General features: G+C 40.7%; 2 protein-coding genes across 9 annotated transcripts in view; one reads left to right on the top strand and one right to left on the bottom strand.

Annotated features, from left to right (window-relative positions):
- The first annotated feature begins 18 nt into the window (after positions 1-18).
- Positions 19-5,506, top strand: fbxo16 (F-box protein 16). Its single transcript, XM_058074761.1, is given in 8 exon segments — positions 19-102; positions 865-900; positions 973-1,179; positions 1,269-1,557; positions 1,560-1,692; positions 3,365-3,476; positions 3,717-3,942; positions 5,442-5,506. Coding segments are annotated over 8 exon segments (1,152 nt in total).
- fam49a (family with sequence similarity 49 member A) overlaps positions 5,311-14,841 on the bottom strand; it is a 27,289-nt gene continuing 17,758 nt past the window's right edge. For 2 of the 8 annotated variants that reach the window (XM_058074676.1, XM_058074665.1), the window contains exons 4-14: positions 14,595-14,674; positions 14,273-14,352; positions 12,366-12,487; positions 11,547-11,652; positions 11,329-11,465; positions 11,139-11,216; positions 9,051-9,167; positions 8,873-8,952; positions 7,486-7,612; positions 7,334-7,404; positions 5,312-6,942 (exon numbers count right to left, since the gene is read on the bottom strand). In XM_058074676.1, the coding sequence (XP_057930659.1) occupies positions 6,879-6,942; positions 7,334-7,404; positions 7,486-7,612; positions 8,873-8,952; positions 9,051-9,167; positions 11,139-11,216; positions 11,329-11,465; positions 11,547-11,652; positions 12,366-12,487; positions 14,273-14,345 (975 nt within the window). In that variant the 5' untranslated portion in view covers positions 14,346-14,352; positions 14,595-14,674 and the 3' untranslated portion in view covers positions 5,312-6,878. Of the gene's footprint in view, positions 6,943-7,333; positions 7,405-7,485; positions 7,613-8,872; positions 8,953-9,050; positions 9,168-11,138; positions 11,217-11,328; positions 11,466-11,546; positions 11,653-12,365; positions 12,488-14,272; positions 14,353-14,594; positions 14,675-14,841 lie in introns of those variants that run through there. The other 6 variants (XM_058074648.1, XM_058074657.1, XM_058074715.1 and 3 more) reach the window with 5 other exon arrangements.

Genomic DNA, 14,841 nt, shown 5'->3' with positions numbered 1-14,841 from the left:
ATGCATTGTCACAGAAAGATGCCACATGCAGGAAGTGGTGATAGAATGCAGACCAAACTGAGCACCTGGACGCCCTTGAACCACTCGCCTTCCAACATTAAGGTAAGAACTGCCAACACACTCAACACAAAAACACTTGAAGACACTCCCAGTTGTCTTCGGGCAAGAGGCGGGGTACACCCTTGGACTGGTTGCCAGCCAATCACAGGGCACATATAGACAAACAACCATTCACACTCACATTCATACCTATGGACAATTTGGAGTCACCAATTAACCTAGCATGTTTTTGGAATGTGGGAGGAAACCGGAGTACCTGGAGAAAACCCACGGGAGAACATGCAAACTCCACACAGAGATGGCCGAGGGTGGAATCGAACTCTGGTCTCCTCGCGCTAATCACTCGTCTGCCATGCAGCGTAAAAACATCTTATTTTCTCTTATTATGTCTACTATATTGGGTAATATGAGTATAAAGTTCACTATAGGGGTGTTACTTCATGTCTAGAGGGCTCCAATTAATTAATTAATTCATTCATTTTCTCCCGCTTATCCTCACGAGGGAGAACATGCAAACTCCACAGATATGGCCGATGGTGGAATCGAACCCTGGTCTACTAGCTGTGAGGTCTACGAGTTAACCACCGTGCATAAGTCAATGTATTAAAATATAAATTATGTAATATGAAATCTATCAATCCAATGTAGGTCAATTATATGCTAAGCTATGTAAACAAAACAGCCACATATTAACTTTATGGCAAGACAAAAAGGTGGGAAAAATTCCCACACAATGAACACACAGAAGAGAATAAACGACATGAAATCATCAAACGTTTACCCTCATTGTTATTCTGTCTGCAGCTTTTTGAAGAGCGACGGCGCCTCCTGGCCAAGTGGGTATGTCGAAAAAGGCGCCATTTGTTCTCTTCTTCTCCGCTTCTTTCTTCTCTTCTTTCATGTGCTCATCAGTTTGACAGGTGGTCTGACAGCCAGAGGAGGCTGGTGCTGCAAGACTTCATCAAGGGCTGCTCTCGGGAGCTGCTCGCGTTTGTGAGCCTGAGCGTGAGCACACGGCTCCCTCTGGTGGCTGCAGACTTCACCTGCCTGCTGCCCAGAACCGTCTGTCTCTACATGTTCTCCTTCCTGGACCCACGTAGCCTCTGTCGCTGTGCCCAGGTTAAACCTAGACGGTATCACACATGCATACGGGATACCATTGCCTGGAAATATATTTAATAATTAATATATTTGTTCTTTGTGGGCAGGTGAGCTGGCACTGGAAAAGCATTGTGGAATTGGACCGGTTGTGGATGCCCAAGTGTCTGAGACTAGGCTGGTGTATCGGCTTCTCCCCCACGGTGTTTGAAGAGGGCGTGTGGAAGAGACACTACATCCAGACTGCGAAGGAGATGCTGCTGATCCCGATAAAAAAGGTCTGGAAGAGAGGCAAGTCGCTTCCGAATAAGATCGGAATTTTAATACCCGCTTCCGGCAGACGGCGGTTTCGGACGCGGCACCCGTTGGTAAATACGATGACAAGTCAACATCCGCAACCCAAGAAGGTGGAAGAGTGGAAAAGAAGCGTCCGACTGTGCCTCCGCCTTGGAGAGACTCAGACAGATGTCCCAAGGACACGGTGCGCTTCAACTACCTGGACAACATGGACGCCGTCGGGCAAGGCATTGTGGTGTAAGACAGCCCTTATGGTTCATTATCATCTGTCCAGTTCACCAAGGATGAAGTCATTAAGAGATAGCAAGGCGATACATTGGCATAGTGTATTGCCCCCGACCCCACCCCACCCCACCAGAGGTCTCACCCTAAAACTGAAACCCCCAACCCTAAAACTGTATGGCAACCCTTGCTCTAACCCTAACCCTGAAACCGCCCCTAACCCTAACCCCAAACCTATTCTTGATGTCGTATAATTGTTCCCAAACCTAATCCTAAAACAGTCTGTATCCCAAACTCTAAGACTGGGGTGTCCCCTAAACCTAGTCCCAAACCGTCGGGAACCGTAACACTCGGCAAGAGTCCCTAATCTAACCTTGAGGTAGTATAATTGCCTGTAATCCCAGTCCCCTAATCCCAACACTGACACTGCCCCTAACCCTAGGTTTAGGGTTGGTTAAGGATTAAAGTTAGAGACAACTTTAATCCAAGTTAAGGATTAAAGTTAGGGACAATTAAACTAACTTTAATCCTTAAACAACCCTAAAACTGTCTGTAACAATACCGACTCCTTGAGGTAGTATTAGGCTTAGAGTCAGGGTTCAAGTTAGGGACGATTGAACTACCTCAAGAGCAGCGTTGGGGCTAGGGTAAACTAACTTTTAAACCAACCCTTAAAGTTAGTTTAATTGTCCCTAACTTTAATCCTTAACCAACCATTAAAGTTAGTATAATCATCCCTAACTTTAATCCTTAACCAACCGTAAAACTGTCTGTAACCTTACCTACTCCTTGAGGCAGAGTATTAGGGTTAGGATTGGGGTAATACTACCTCAAGAACGGGGTTGGGGTTAGGTTTAGGGACAGTTTTAGGGTTAGGCTTAGAGTTAGGGTTAAAGAGAGTTTTAGGGTTGGTTAAGGTTAGGAACAATTCTACTACCTCAAGAGCAGCGTTGGGGTTATGTTTAGGGACAGTTTCAGGGTTAGATTTGGGAACAATTCTACTACCTCAAGAGCTGTGTTGGGGTTAGGTTTAGGAACAGTTTTAGGGTTCGTTTAAGGTTAGGAACAATTCTACTACCTCAAGAACAGGGTTGGGGTTAGGTTTAGGGACAGTTCCAGGGACAGTTTTAGGGTTGGTTAAGGTTAGGAACAATTCTACTACCTCAAGAGCAGTGTTGGGGTTAGGTTTAGGGACAGTTCCAGAGTTAGGGACAGTTTCAGGGTTAGGTTTGGGAACAATTATACTACCTCAAGAACAGGATTAGGCTTAGAGTTACAGACAGTAGTACTATTTCAAGAACAGGGTTGGGGTTAGGGACAGTTTTAGGGTTGGTTAAGGTTAGGAACAATTCTACTACCTCAAGAGCAGTGTTGGGGTTAGGTTCAGGGACAGTTCCAGGGTTAGGGACAGTTTCAGGGTTAGGTTTGGGAACAAAAATACTACCTCAAGAACAGGATTAAGCTTAGAGTTACAGATAGTAGTACTACTACAAGAACAGGGTTGGGGTTACTTTTAGGGTTGGTTAAGGTTGGGAACAATTCTACTACCTCAAGAGCATTGTTGGGGTTAGGTTCAGGGACAGTTCCAGGGTTAGGGACAGTTTTAGGGTTAGGTTTGGGAACAATTATACTACCTCAAAAACAGGATTAGGCTTAGAGTTACAGACAGTAGTACTACTTCCCGCAGGCCAACAAAGAGCAGATCAAGCACCTGTAGCAGCAGAACTGACAAGGGGGACGACGGGAGACCGAAGACGCTGTCTGACACCAAGTACAAACTACGCAAAGCTAAATCTCTGGTAAGCTAGCCTTCATTTATCATTCTCTTAACTACAAACCCCACTGAGACATTGTTGACTTCATGCATATATGGAGCAGCTCTTTACACAGAGGCGCATGCTAATGGTGACAGCATCACAGTGGGGGGGCCGGCAAGGGGGGGGATACAAATTAGGGAGAAACAAGACAGAGGTGACAAGGAATATGAATGTAAATCTGGTTTTGCTACACTTTTTTTGTTTCTCCTTCATTCCATTTAGATGTTCCTCACTTCAAACTTCAACACCCACCCCCCTCCTCCTCCTCCCCGGCCCCAGTGGGCGTCTCACGGTCAAGGCTACCCCGTCACCAAGGAGGCGGGTCAGAACCTGCTGGGGATGGCTCGGTGGAATGCCGGGAAGCGTCCGGGCCCGGTGAGAACGGCGGTACCCAGGCTGAGTGCGGAGGCCCTCAGGGCATCGCAGCGTTCAAACAGGAGCGTTCCCAGTAAGTCGTCGTAGCCCCTCCTCCTCCTCCTTTAGGGTTACATGATGTAAGCATGAAGCAAGAAAGAAGTGTTCACTGTGTGTTGCAACACCTTTTGCATGTAATCCCACAAACATCTTGGATCAGATATTCCTTAACCTTTTGACCTACGAGGGAAAATAATGTTATTTTAGTAGCATAGGGTTGAAATATTACAGAAAAACATAAAAAAAGTATAATAAAATATAATAAAAATATATTTTTTCTCACAATATGAGAAAAAAACTATATTACATATTATGTAATAATATATAATAATATAATTACATATTATTACACAATATTATTGTTATATTACAGAAAAAACTTCAAATATTATGGGAATTAATTCAAGAAAATTTACAATGGAAAAATTTAACTTTAAAAGTTGTCTTTAAACAGTATTTTTTTTCATTTTTACGAGACTAGACTCATAATATGAGAAATCATTTTAGGAGCATACCATGGAAATATTACATAATTAAGTCACAATATTAGGATAAACAAACCAAACAAAAGTAATTAAGTAATTTTAGGGGGAAATTAAGTTGGGAATTTTTTTTTAATATTACAGGGATAAAGTCAAAATAATATAAAAAGTTTCATAAAATATAATAAAAAAATAAAACATTTCTCACAATATTATGAGAAAAAAAACAATTCTAACTGTAATTGTTGGAAAATTATATTACAGAAAAAAGTTATGATACGAGTCAAACTATTACGGGAATTAATTCAAGAATTAATTAATTCAAGAAAATTTACAATGGAAAAATTTAACTTTAAAAGTTGTTTTTCAACAGGATTTTTTTTTTACGAGACTTGACTCATAATATGAGAAGTCATTTTAGGAGCATACCATGGAAATATTACATAATTAAGTCACAATATTAGGAGAAAAAAAAACTAACAAAATGAATCAAGTAATTTTTGGGGGAAATTAAGTTGGGAAAATGTTTACAATATTACAGGGATAAAGTCAAAATAATATGGCAATAAAATAATAACATTACAAAAAGATAATGTACAAAGAGTGTTATAATATTGAAATATTTGATAAAAAAAAGAGCAAAAGACTGAAGTTCACACTAATGGGCTTTTCCACCTAAACCTCAAAGCCTTTTCTTGAAATATTATGTATAATACTATGTATAACTTCTTAGCATATCTGCTATGTGTTACTTTACAAATTATTACTAATAATTATTGTCAAATTATCCTTTGACACCAACATGATTGGACAGTTTTTGAATGAATGAATGCGTGAACGTGACTAAGCCATATGGCTGCACTGCTAACATCCGGGTACTTCAAATGTGTGTACAGTGTAAGCATGACGGAAGCGAATTGAATTGAAACACGGCTTTTGACTTCTTTTACTTGAGTAGAGAAGTAATATCTTAAACTTAACATATTACTTCTCTACTATTTTTATTTTACTATATTTCACCCTTTCGTGTCAACTGTGTTTTATTTCCAAGGTGCACCCCTGTTTGAATTTCAGCCTTGGACTACTCCGTTAACACTCACACAACACGTGGATTGACGAACACCGACCCCCTGCAGGACAATTATGGAATGACAGCTTGCAGAACGCCAAATGCTGTATTGTAATAGCTGCTGGAATTAAAACTCGAATACAGCCAATAATCATGTTAATGCTTTAGAATAAAATATAAAAAAGTGTTTCTATGTAAGAAATGTACCACCTTTATTACCCAATTCACACAACCCTTTCGTTAAACAATACAAATCAATATACATATAATCTGCCAGTCCACAACTTCCAACAAAAACAAAGAAAATGTCTTGCATTCATCACACAGGAGCACAACAAGGAGTTTTTTTGTGAAATGTTCATCTTATCTGTGTGTACTTTTTAACATGTCGCATAGTAGAACACAGCCCAAAGTATGGCTTATGTGTACATACGACAAAAATCGACATACAATGGAAAGGTGTGTTCAGTAACAAATAATTTGGATTTAATGTACTACAGTACTTCTTTTATGGTGATTGTTTAAGGCTTATCAAGTGATATGCTGAGTTATGACTGGAATATGTGGAGAAAAAAAGAGGATTATTACAAAAGCATGAGATCTAGTGATGTGATTGTCCAATATTTTTGAATATTGTGAATACTATAATATAATAATATGCATACCGATATCAGGTTCCACACAGCAGGCCAATTGAAAGAGTACAGTAGTTGAAAATGTGCGTTTTAAGGCAATAAAATGACATAAAGCTAAAGTTCACATAAAAAAAAAATCTAGTTAATAATTTAAAAATAACTAATTCAACCCGCTCACACACTCAAACAAGGCGTTTTTCTTTCCTGCTTTTAAAACTGGCAACAAATGGATATATTAACAAGAAAGCAATAAGGAAAAACAGCAGGAACATTTTTAAAATATTATCATAACATGTGGAATTTAAACCTTATTTTTTTTCTAGCTTTATCGTTGTAGGAAAATAGTGAAATATTTATTCTAATGTATTGTGTGGTGTGAGTGATTCTATATTGATTTTATATTCACAGTGGGAAGACAACAGGACAAACCATAGAAAACAACACCAAAAATCCCTCACCTGCGTCCACTTTTCAGCCCTTTAACCTCATTCTGTGCGCAGAAATAATACATAGCATGTATTTTTTTGTGTGTGTGTGTGTATAGAAAAGGACGTTAGACGATTGATCGATTGATTTAAGGCTGGCAGAAATGTCTCGTTCTTCTTTTTCTGTCGCTATAAGTAGCATGCACCTTTAACTTGGAGAGAACGACTACGCAAAGTGTTAACATGTCTTTTAAATAATGTAAACATATACATCTTGTTTTGAGGTCAGCGCATTGATCCTCTTCATATCTTTTTAGATTTAAACAACAACATCAACGAGGAAAAAAAAAAAAAAAACATTACTGGAGCATCGTCCGGATGTTTTTCGGAGTGGACTCGTCGTTCAGGTGTTTTGTGGTGAATCTGAAGAGTAAAAAACGATATTAATAACATCTTTGTCACTGTTCAGTGTTTCCCGCACGTTCACATTTATTAATGGCGGCCCACCGCGAAGCATAATGTGGCGGACATCTTGATACTACCATCATTTCTGGTGTATAAGTTGCACCTAATAAATTTAGAGAGGAAAAACCTTGTCTATGCCTGTCAAGGCGCTGCAATGTTGCCTCTGTCCACCAGAGGGCGCCAGAGAAGCCCAGACGTCGGCTGACCTCACTGAATCCCAGCAGGCATTAACAATAAAATGCTTTGCCAGGATCACATTAAAATAGTTTTTAAATTTATAAACTTGTATTATTGTATATTTCTTAGCTAACTAACCAACAATATTCTTTATTCTTCACGTGTGACCTACTTGAGGGCGTTCAGCAGGCCTTCTACGTTGTCTGCCGGTTGGTCCTTCAGCACTTTTATGCAGCCCTTCATCTGAGGAGACAGGAATCGTACGCATGACATAGTAGTAGTAGTGGTCGCCCCTGGTCACGCTCGCGGCGCCGTGAGACTCACATCAATCTTGGAGGACTTGTTGAAGGCGCCGTTGGGGTGAACGTGGTCATAGAGAATGATGACGCCGACCATGACCCTCATGCAGAATAGGACGGTGTCATCGCTGCTGAAACGACTCGAGTACTCCCTAAACACAGAAGACATCGTACTCAGACATCGTACTTGGTAATAGTGATGTCATACTATTTCATACGGGTGTCACATGATCGCAGAGATCAAAACAAAGACGATATTTCTCCTTTAGAGAATTTGTTACGTCATGGGAGGAGACTGAACTGTGAATGAAAATAAATGTACGTAGTATGGAAGTGGGGCTGCACGGTGAGTGGTTAGCGCGCAGACCTCTCAGTTAGGAGACCAGAGTTCAATTCCACCCTCGGCCATCTCTGTGTGGGTTTTCCCCGGGTACTCCAGTTTCCTCCCGCATTCCAAAAACATGCTAGGTTAATTAGCGACTCCAAATTGTATGACAAAAGGTATGAATGTGAGTGTGAATGGTTGTTTGTCTATATGTGCCCTGTGATTGGCTGGTGACCATTCCAGGGTGTACCCAGCCTCTCGCCCGAAGACAGCTGGGATAGGCTCCAGCAACCCCCGCGACCCTCGTGAAGATAAGCGGGAGAAAATGAATGAATGAATGAATTCATTTTAGAGCCCTCTAGACATGAAGTAACACCCCTATAGTGAACTTTATACTCATATTACCCAATATAGTAGACATAATAAGAGAAAATAAGATGTTTTTACGCTGCATGGCGGACGAGTGATTAGCGTGAGGGCCTCACAGCTAGGAGACCAGAGTTCAATTCCACCCTCGGCCATCTCTGTGTAGAGTTTGCATGTTCTCCCCGTGCATGCGTGGGTTTTCTCCGGGTACTCCAGTTTCCTCCCGCATTCCAAAAACATGCTAGGTTAATTAGCGACTCTAAATTGTATGACAAAAGGTATGAATGTGAGTGTGAATGGTTGTTTGTCTATATGTGCCCTGTGATTGGCTGGCGACCAGTCCAGGGCGTACCCCGCCTCTCGCCCTGAAGACAGCTGGAATAGGCTCCAGCACCCCCCCGTGAGGATAAGTGGTAGAAAATGAATGAATTAATTAATGAGTGTCAATGTGACTATAGGGGTGTTGTTTCATGTCTAGAGGGCTCTATAAACACATTTAGACAGTTTTTCTCTGCTGTAACTATGAAAATATCCATTCGAAGTCTATTTTTTTTCTCACAATTACGGCCTAAAATATTGTCCACCAGTCCAGGGTGTACCCCGCCTCTCAGAACCCCCCACGACCCTTGTGAGGATAAGCGGTAAAAAAATGAATACATGAATGAATGAATGAATATTATATACTATATAAGTGCTGCAGGTATAAACAGTAAGAACTCACGGTGTCTCCAACATGACTTTACACACGCTGGCCATGGTGCTCAGACAGTCTGTTGTGTTTTCCAGTGGAAGAGTCTTGTTCTGCATGAGACACAACATAGCAACATTATAAAAACATCACTTGATGCATGGATGTGTTGATATTTTCGACATGTCGTTAAAAGTGTCGCCGGTCTTACCTCAGTCACAAAGTTTGTGGTTGCATTGCTGAGCGTTTTCAGCATGGGCGTGGCCTCGGCGTAAAACAGAGACATTCTGTTGGCCATCTCGTTATTGACTTCATTCTCAATATCCAGCTGCAGGAACAACAACAACAACAAAATAAATCAGTCATGATACCACAATGTAGTTGGAGCTGCATATTTTGATTTATATTCTTGTGTCGTCATATCATATTTTAAGACTATTACTATCTTAACAGAGTCCAATTGTGTTGTATGCCTTGACTATCATGACACTGAAGTCTTCATTTCAATCTAAAAATGCGTTTGTTGCTGAAGAATCCACTAAAATGTTAGTTAATACTGCCATGCTTTTACTTTGGAATGAACAGGAAGTCACTGTGTGTATGTTTTAATGCTGTGGAATTTGACAGTAGTTGCTGTCGTGTTTCATGCTCCTTAGAGATAATGATGAATTTAACAATACTACACAAACAGGACGATTTTTCATAGAATGTTTATGTTGACGTCAACATAAGCAGGCACTTTTAGTCATAAGAACATGGTGGACGAAACTTCGTGATTTGGTCGACACAGACAAGATGTTGACATAAGTGGGCAATTTTTTATAACGAGAACACGGTAAACCAGGACTTGACAAATTGGTCGAGATAGACGGGTTGTCGACATAAGCGGCGGGTACAAGAACACTGCGGACCAGTACTTGATGAGTTTGTCAACATAAGCGAGCACATTTTAATAAGAAAATAACACAGTGGACCAAGAATTGACAAGTTTGTTGACATAGACGGATTGTCAACATAAGCGGTGACTTTTTAGTAATAATAAAAACATGGTTTTAGTCATAAGAACATGGTGGACGAAGACTTGGTCGACACAGACAAGATGTTTGACATAAGTGGGCACTTCTTAATAACGAGAACACGGTAAACCAGAACTTGACAAATTGGTCGAGATAGACGGGTTGTCGACATAAGCGGCGGGTACAAGAACACTGTGGACCAGTACTTGATGAGTTTGTCAACATAAGCGAGCACATTTTAATAAGAAAATAACACTGTGGACCAAAAGCTGATGAGTTTGTTGACATAGATGGATTGTCAACATAAGCGGTGACTTTTTAGTAATAATAAAAACATGGTTTTAGTCATAAGAACATGGTGGACGAAGACTTGGTCGACACAGACAAGATGTTGACATAAGTGGGCACTTCTCAATAACGAGAACACAGTGGACCAGGAATTGACAAATTGGTCGAGATAGACGGATTGTCGACATAAGCGGCGGGTACAAAAACACTGTGGACTAGTACTTGATGAGTTTGTCAACATAAGCTAGCACATTTTAATAAGAAAATAACACCGTGGACCAAGAATTGACGAGTTTGTTGACATAGACGGATTGTCAACATAAGCGGTGACTTTTTAGTAATAATTAAAACATGGTTTTAGTCATAAGAACATGGTCGACCAAGACTTCATGATTTGGTCGACACAGACAAGATGTTGACATAAGTGGGCACTTCTCAATAACGAGAACACGGTGGACCAGGAATTGACAAATTGGTCGAGATAGACAGGTTGTCGACATAAGCGGGTACAAGAACACTGTGGACCAGTACTTGATGAGTTTGTCAACATAAGTGAGCACATTTTAATAAGAAAATAACACTGTGGACCAAGAGCTGATGAGTTTTTGTTGACATAGACGGATTGTCAACATAAGCGGTGACTTTTTAGTAATAATAAAAACATGGTTTTAGTCATAAGAACATGGTGGACGAAGACTTCATGATTTGGTCGACACAGACACGGTGTTGACATAAGTGGGCACTTCTTAATAACAAGAACACGGTGGACCAGGAATTGACAAATTGGTCGAGATAGACGGATTGTCGACATAAGCGGCGGGTACAAAAACACTGTGGACTAGTGCTTGATGAGTTTGTCAACATAAGCGAGCACATTTTAATAAGAAAATAACACTGTGGACCAAGAGCTGATGAGTTTTTGTTGACATAGACTGTCAACATAAGCGGTGACTTTTTAGTAATAATAAAAACATGGTAAAACACGTTTAACTCACATTCATGTTGTTTATCCTGTTTCGACTGATGGTTCTTCTGTAATAGCTGAAGTCATTCTGGATGGCGGGAATCCTCATCTGAGAGGAAATTAAAAAAAGCCGTTACTCAAATCCGCCGCTTGACAGCATCATATATCATACGATGCGTCATCAGACTGAGGTCACGTTGGGGGAGAAAGCGCTTGGGCACCTTGAGCTCATCGAAGCGTAGCGTGAAGTGGAGGATTTCAGCAAACTGTTTGGCCAGAGCCTGCTCCTTCTCCAGGTGCTGAGTGGGCGTGTAGGGCGGACATGTCAGGGACTCCAACAAACTCTTTAGAGCTTCCTCTGCACGCAGAAAAACACTAATTAGACTAACGTATTGGGGGGGGGGGGGGGGGGGGGGGATACTGTCACAATGGCACCCACCTAGCCTCAGAGAAAAACTGTAGAACTTCTTGAGTTTGATGACAAGAGGGCACACAGAATTCCAGGCTCGCTCCTGGAGCATGAAGTCCCCGGGGTTCTGAATTGCCTGAAGAACACCACACACACATTTATTCATTCATTCATTTTCTGGTTGCCAGCCAATCACAGGGCACATATAAGCAAACAACCATTCACACTCATATTCATACCTATGGACAATTTGGAGTCGCTAATTAACCTAGCATGTTTTTTGGAATGTGGGAGGAAGCCGGAGTACTCAGAGAAAACCCACACATGCACGGGGAGAACATGCAAACTCCACACAGAGATGGCCAAGGGTGGAATCGGGTCTCCTAGTTGTGAGGCCCTCGCGCTAATCCCTCGTCATCTTATTTTCTCTTATTATGTCTACTATAACGCGTAATATGAGTATAAAGTTCACTATAGGGATGTTACTTCATGTCTGGAGGGCTCTAAAATGTTATAATGTTATATAAAAAATATTTAGAAGGTTAGAAACAGTTTTTTTTTGGAATGTGGGAGGAAACCGGAGTACCCGGAGAAAACCCACGCATGCACGGGGAGAACATGCAAACTCCACACAGAGATGGCCGAGGGTGGAATTGAACCCTGGTCTCCTAGCTGTGAGGTCTGCGCGCCAACCACTTGACCGCAATGCCGCCCGCCCACCCACACACACACACACACACACACACACACATCATTCCAAATATACCAAATGCATTTTTTTAATGAGCCAAAGTTGTTGGTACTTATAACTGGTGTACCACAGGGCTCTATCCTAAGCAGGTTCCTTACATCTCTGATTTCCTGTCCGGCTCCCTTGTATGCCTGCAGGCCCGATAGGATGCTTTCAGAGTCCTGGAGGACAGAATTCACCTGGTTCCATACTTCGCACTCTCCTTCTGTGGGCTGTGCATCTAAGCAAAGCAAGCGCACACATCAAGACACTGAAAAATAACAAACATAATCACTAACTTTTACAGGCAATATGCTGACAGCATGTATTCATTAATTAATTAACATTAATAATCAAGAGTATAAAAATACAGTTTTTGGGACTGCACATAAAACTGCACATTTTTTTTCAGTGGCCTTTTATTGTGGCCAGCCCAAGCACGAGTTCTAACATATTGTGTGTCAACGCTTGGGCTGTCATGACCACAAAACTAGCTGCTGTAAATATAGAGCATCGCCGACTATGTCTGGCGCCTGTTTAAAAAAAAAAAAAAAAAAAAAAAAACACGCTGTCATGCCATCGTTTCCTCTTCACTGAGTAAACAAACACTGTGGTTGGGTGAAATGTCACAGAAGAGCAGAGGTAGAAAACAAAAGAAAGACAGTATTTACTTGTATATGGTGGTTAACAAACATGAGGCAATGGAAATCAAATATAGTACAGTGGATCCCTGCGTATCTGAAATTCTGAACTTCCATTTATATATTTGTAAAACATTTTTGGGACAATATTTAAGCCATCAAAAGCAGGTATTTCATCTTATTTTAATACAATTTAAATATATATATATATAGTATCTTTCCATGTTACAATTTCAAATGCAAATGTGGCCCGCAGGACACTAGTTTGAGGCCCCCCGGCCTTGATAGGAAAGTTTAATGTTAGTGCGGCCCGCGCAAGTTTGATATGGATGCTGTATGGTATCATGTACCCAGGAAAAAATATTACGTTTGATTAATGTTCATGTTAAAGGTTAAATAACTGTTAATAGTTATCCTCCCTATCCGTGTGGAAGTGGTAAGTTTTTGGCTATTTAAGTTGAAAGGAAATAACTTGAAGGCTACCGTTTAGGTCGCTGGCTCTCTAGTTTGCGAGTTAGCATGTGTCTCAAGACTCTGCAGTTGCGCAATATGTTGTAAATAAAAAGAGTATAAATGTGACTATAGTCGTGTTTTGTCATGTCTACAGGGCTCTAATAATGCTTTGTTAATTGTAATCTGAAAAAAAAAACTTGTCTACCCACCAACTATGTGATTTTTTATTATTTGCCGTTTTATTATTATTATTATTATATTTATTTATTACTGATTTTCTTTATTTGTTTATTTATTTTTCATCTTATTTTATATAGAAAAATAAAAATGTAATAAATAAAATAAAAAATGCTTAATAAATGCGTTTTTTTTTTTTTTTAGAAAACCTGATGCGGCCCAGTCTCACCCAGACCCTAGCTCCAGTGGCCCCCAGATAAATTGAGTTTGAGACCCCTGCACTTAACCATGTGAGGCATATTATATGGTGTAAACTTTATTTATCTTATTCGTCTATGCAATTTAGCTTGTTAGCTCCATCCGTCATGAGCGAGCAATGGCAGTTAAAGAGAGACGGGAGGGGTATAGAAGCTGGCATTAATGTGTTGCAGTCACTTTTAAGGCAAAGTGACTGCAACACTTTGCAGCATAATCCAGGCTTCATGAAAGGGAATCAATGTCCTTTTATTCAGCAGGGATCGACTGTACCGTACAGATGAGGGACGTTTTTCTCCCCCCCCCCCGACAACAGCAGAGCATGCATGCACAAGCAAGTAAAAGGAGATGGCAAAAAGTCAAGGGTCAGCTCCTGTTTTAGTCAATGAGCGCTTTAACGGCCAGTCAATCAAGGAGCTAAAATACGCTGACCCTTCACTTCTTGGGAGCGCGGAGGGGGTGACTTTGTTGGTTTAGCGGAAAAGAAAGGCTATGCTCACTTTCAAAGTCAAGGAAAAAGTTTGGCCCCTGTTCGAGCTCTGTGCAAGTGAGCACTTTTAACAGATTCCCCATTTGGCTTCTGCAAAAGACAGAGAGAGATAGAGAGATAGAGAGAGAAAGGAAGAGAAAGGACGAAAAGTGTAAGTGATGTTAAAACGTTTTTAAAAAAAAGTGAAGACATTGGAAGCTGAAAGAGTCGCCCGTCTTGTCTGGATGAAAAAGAAGGCATGAAGACATGACGGCGGGGAAAAAAAATACTGCATCCACATCACCGAAAAAAACTCGTCTCCCATCTTTTATTCACTCCTGTGCCAGACTTACTTTCAAAGTCCAGGAAAAAGTGTGGATAGTTCTCTATTTCCCTTGTAAGGACTTTTAGCAGGTTACCCATTCCAGCAAACCTGATGGTCAAAATAGTAGTAAAAACAGACGTAAAAAAAATGGATGAATGCAAACAGTACATACATTTGAAAAATAACAAACATAATCACTTCACTTTTCAAATCGATATTTAACCAAGTTTGTTGCAATACACCTGGCAGCCAATGTTAGTAAATTTGTCTGAGAC

This window comes from Doryrhamphus excisus, chromosome 1 (genome assembly GCF_030265055.1).
Source record: "Doryrhamphus excisus isolate RoL2022-K1 chromosome 1, RoL_Dexc_1.0, whole genome shotgun sequence".
NCBI lineage: Eukaryota > Metazoa > Chordata > Actinopteri > Syngnathiformes > Syngnathidae > Doryrhamphus > Doryrhamphus excisus.
Note: the sequence above shows the minus strand (reverse complement) of the source record. Positions and strands in the feature narration are given on the sequence as shown.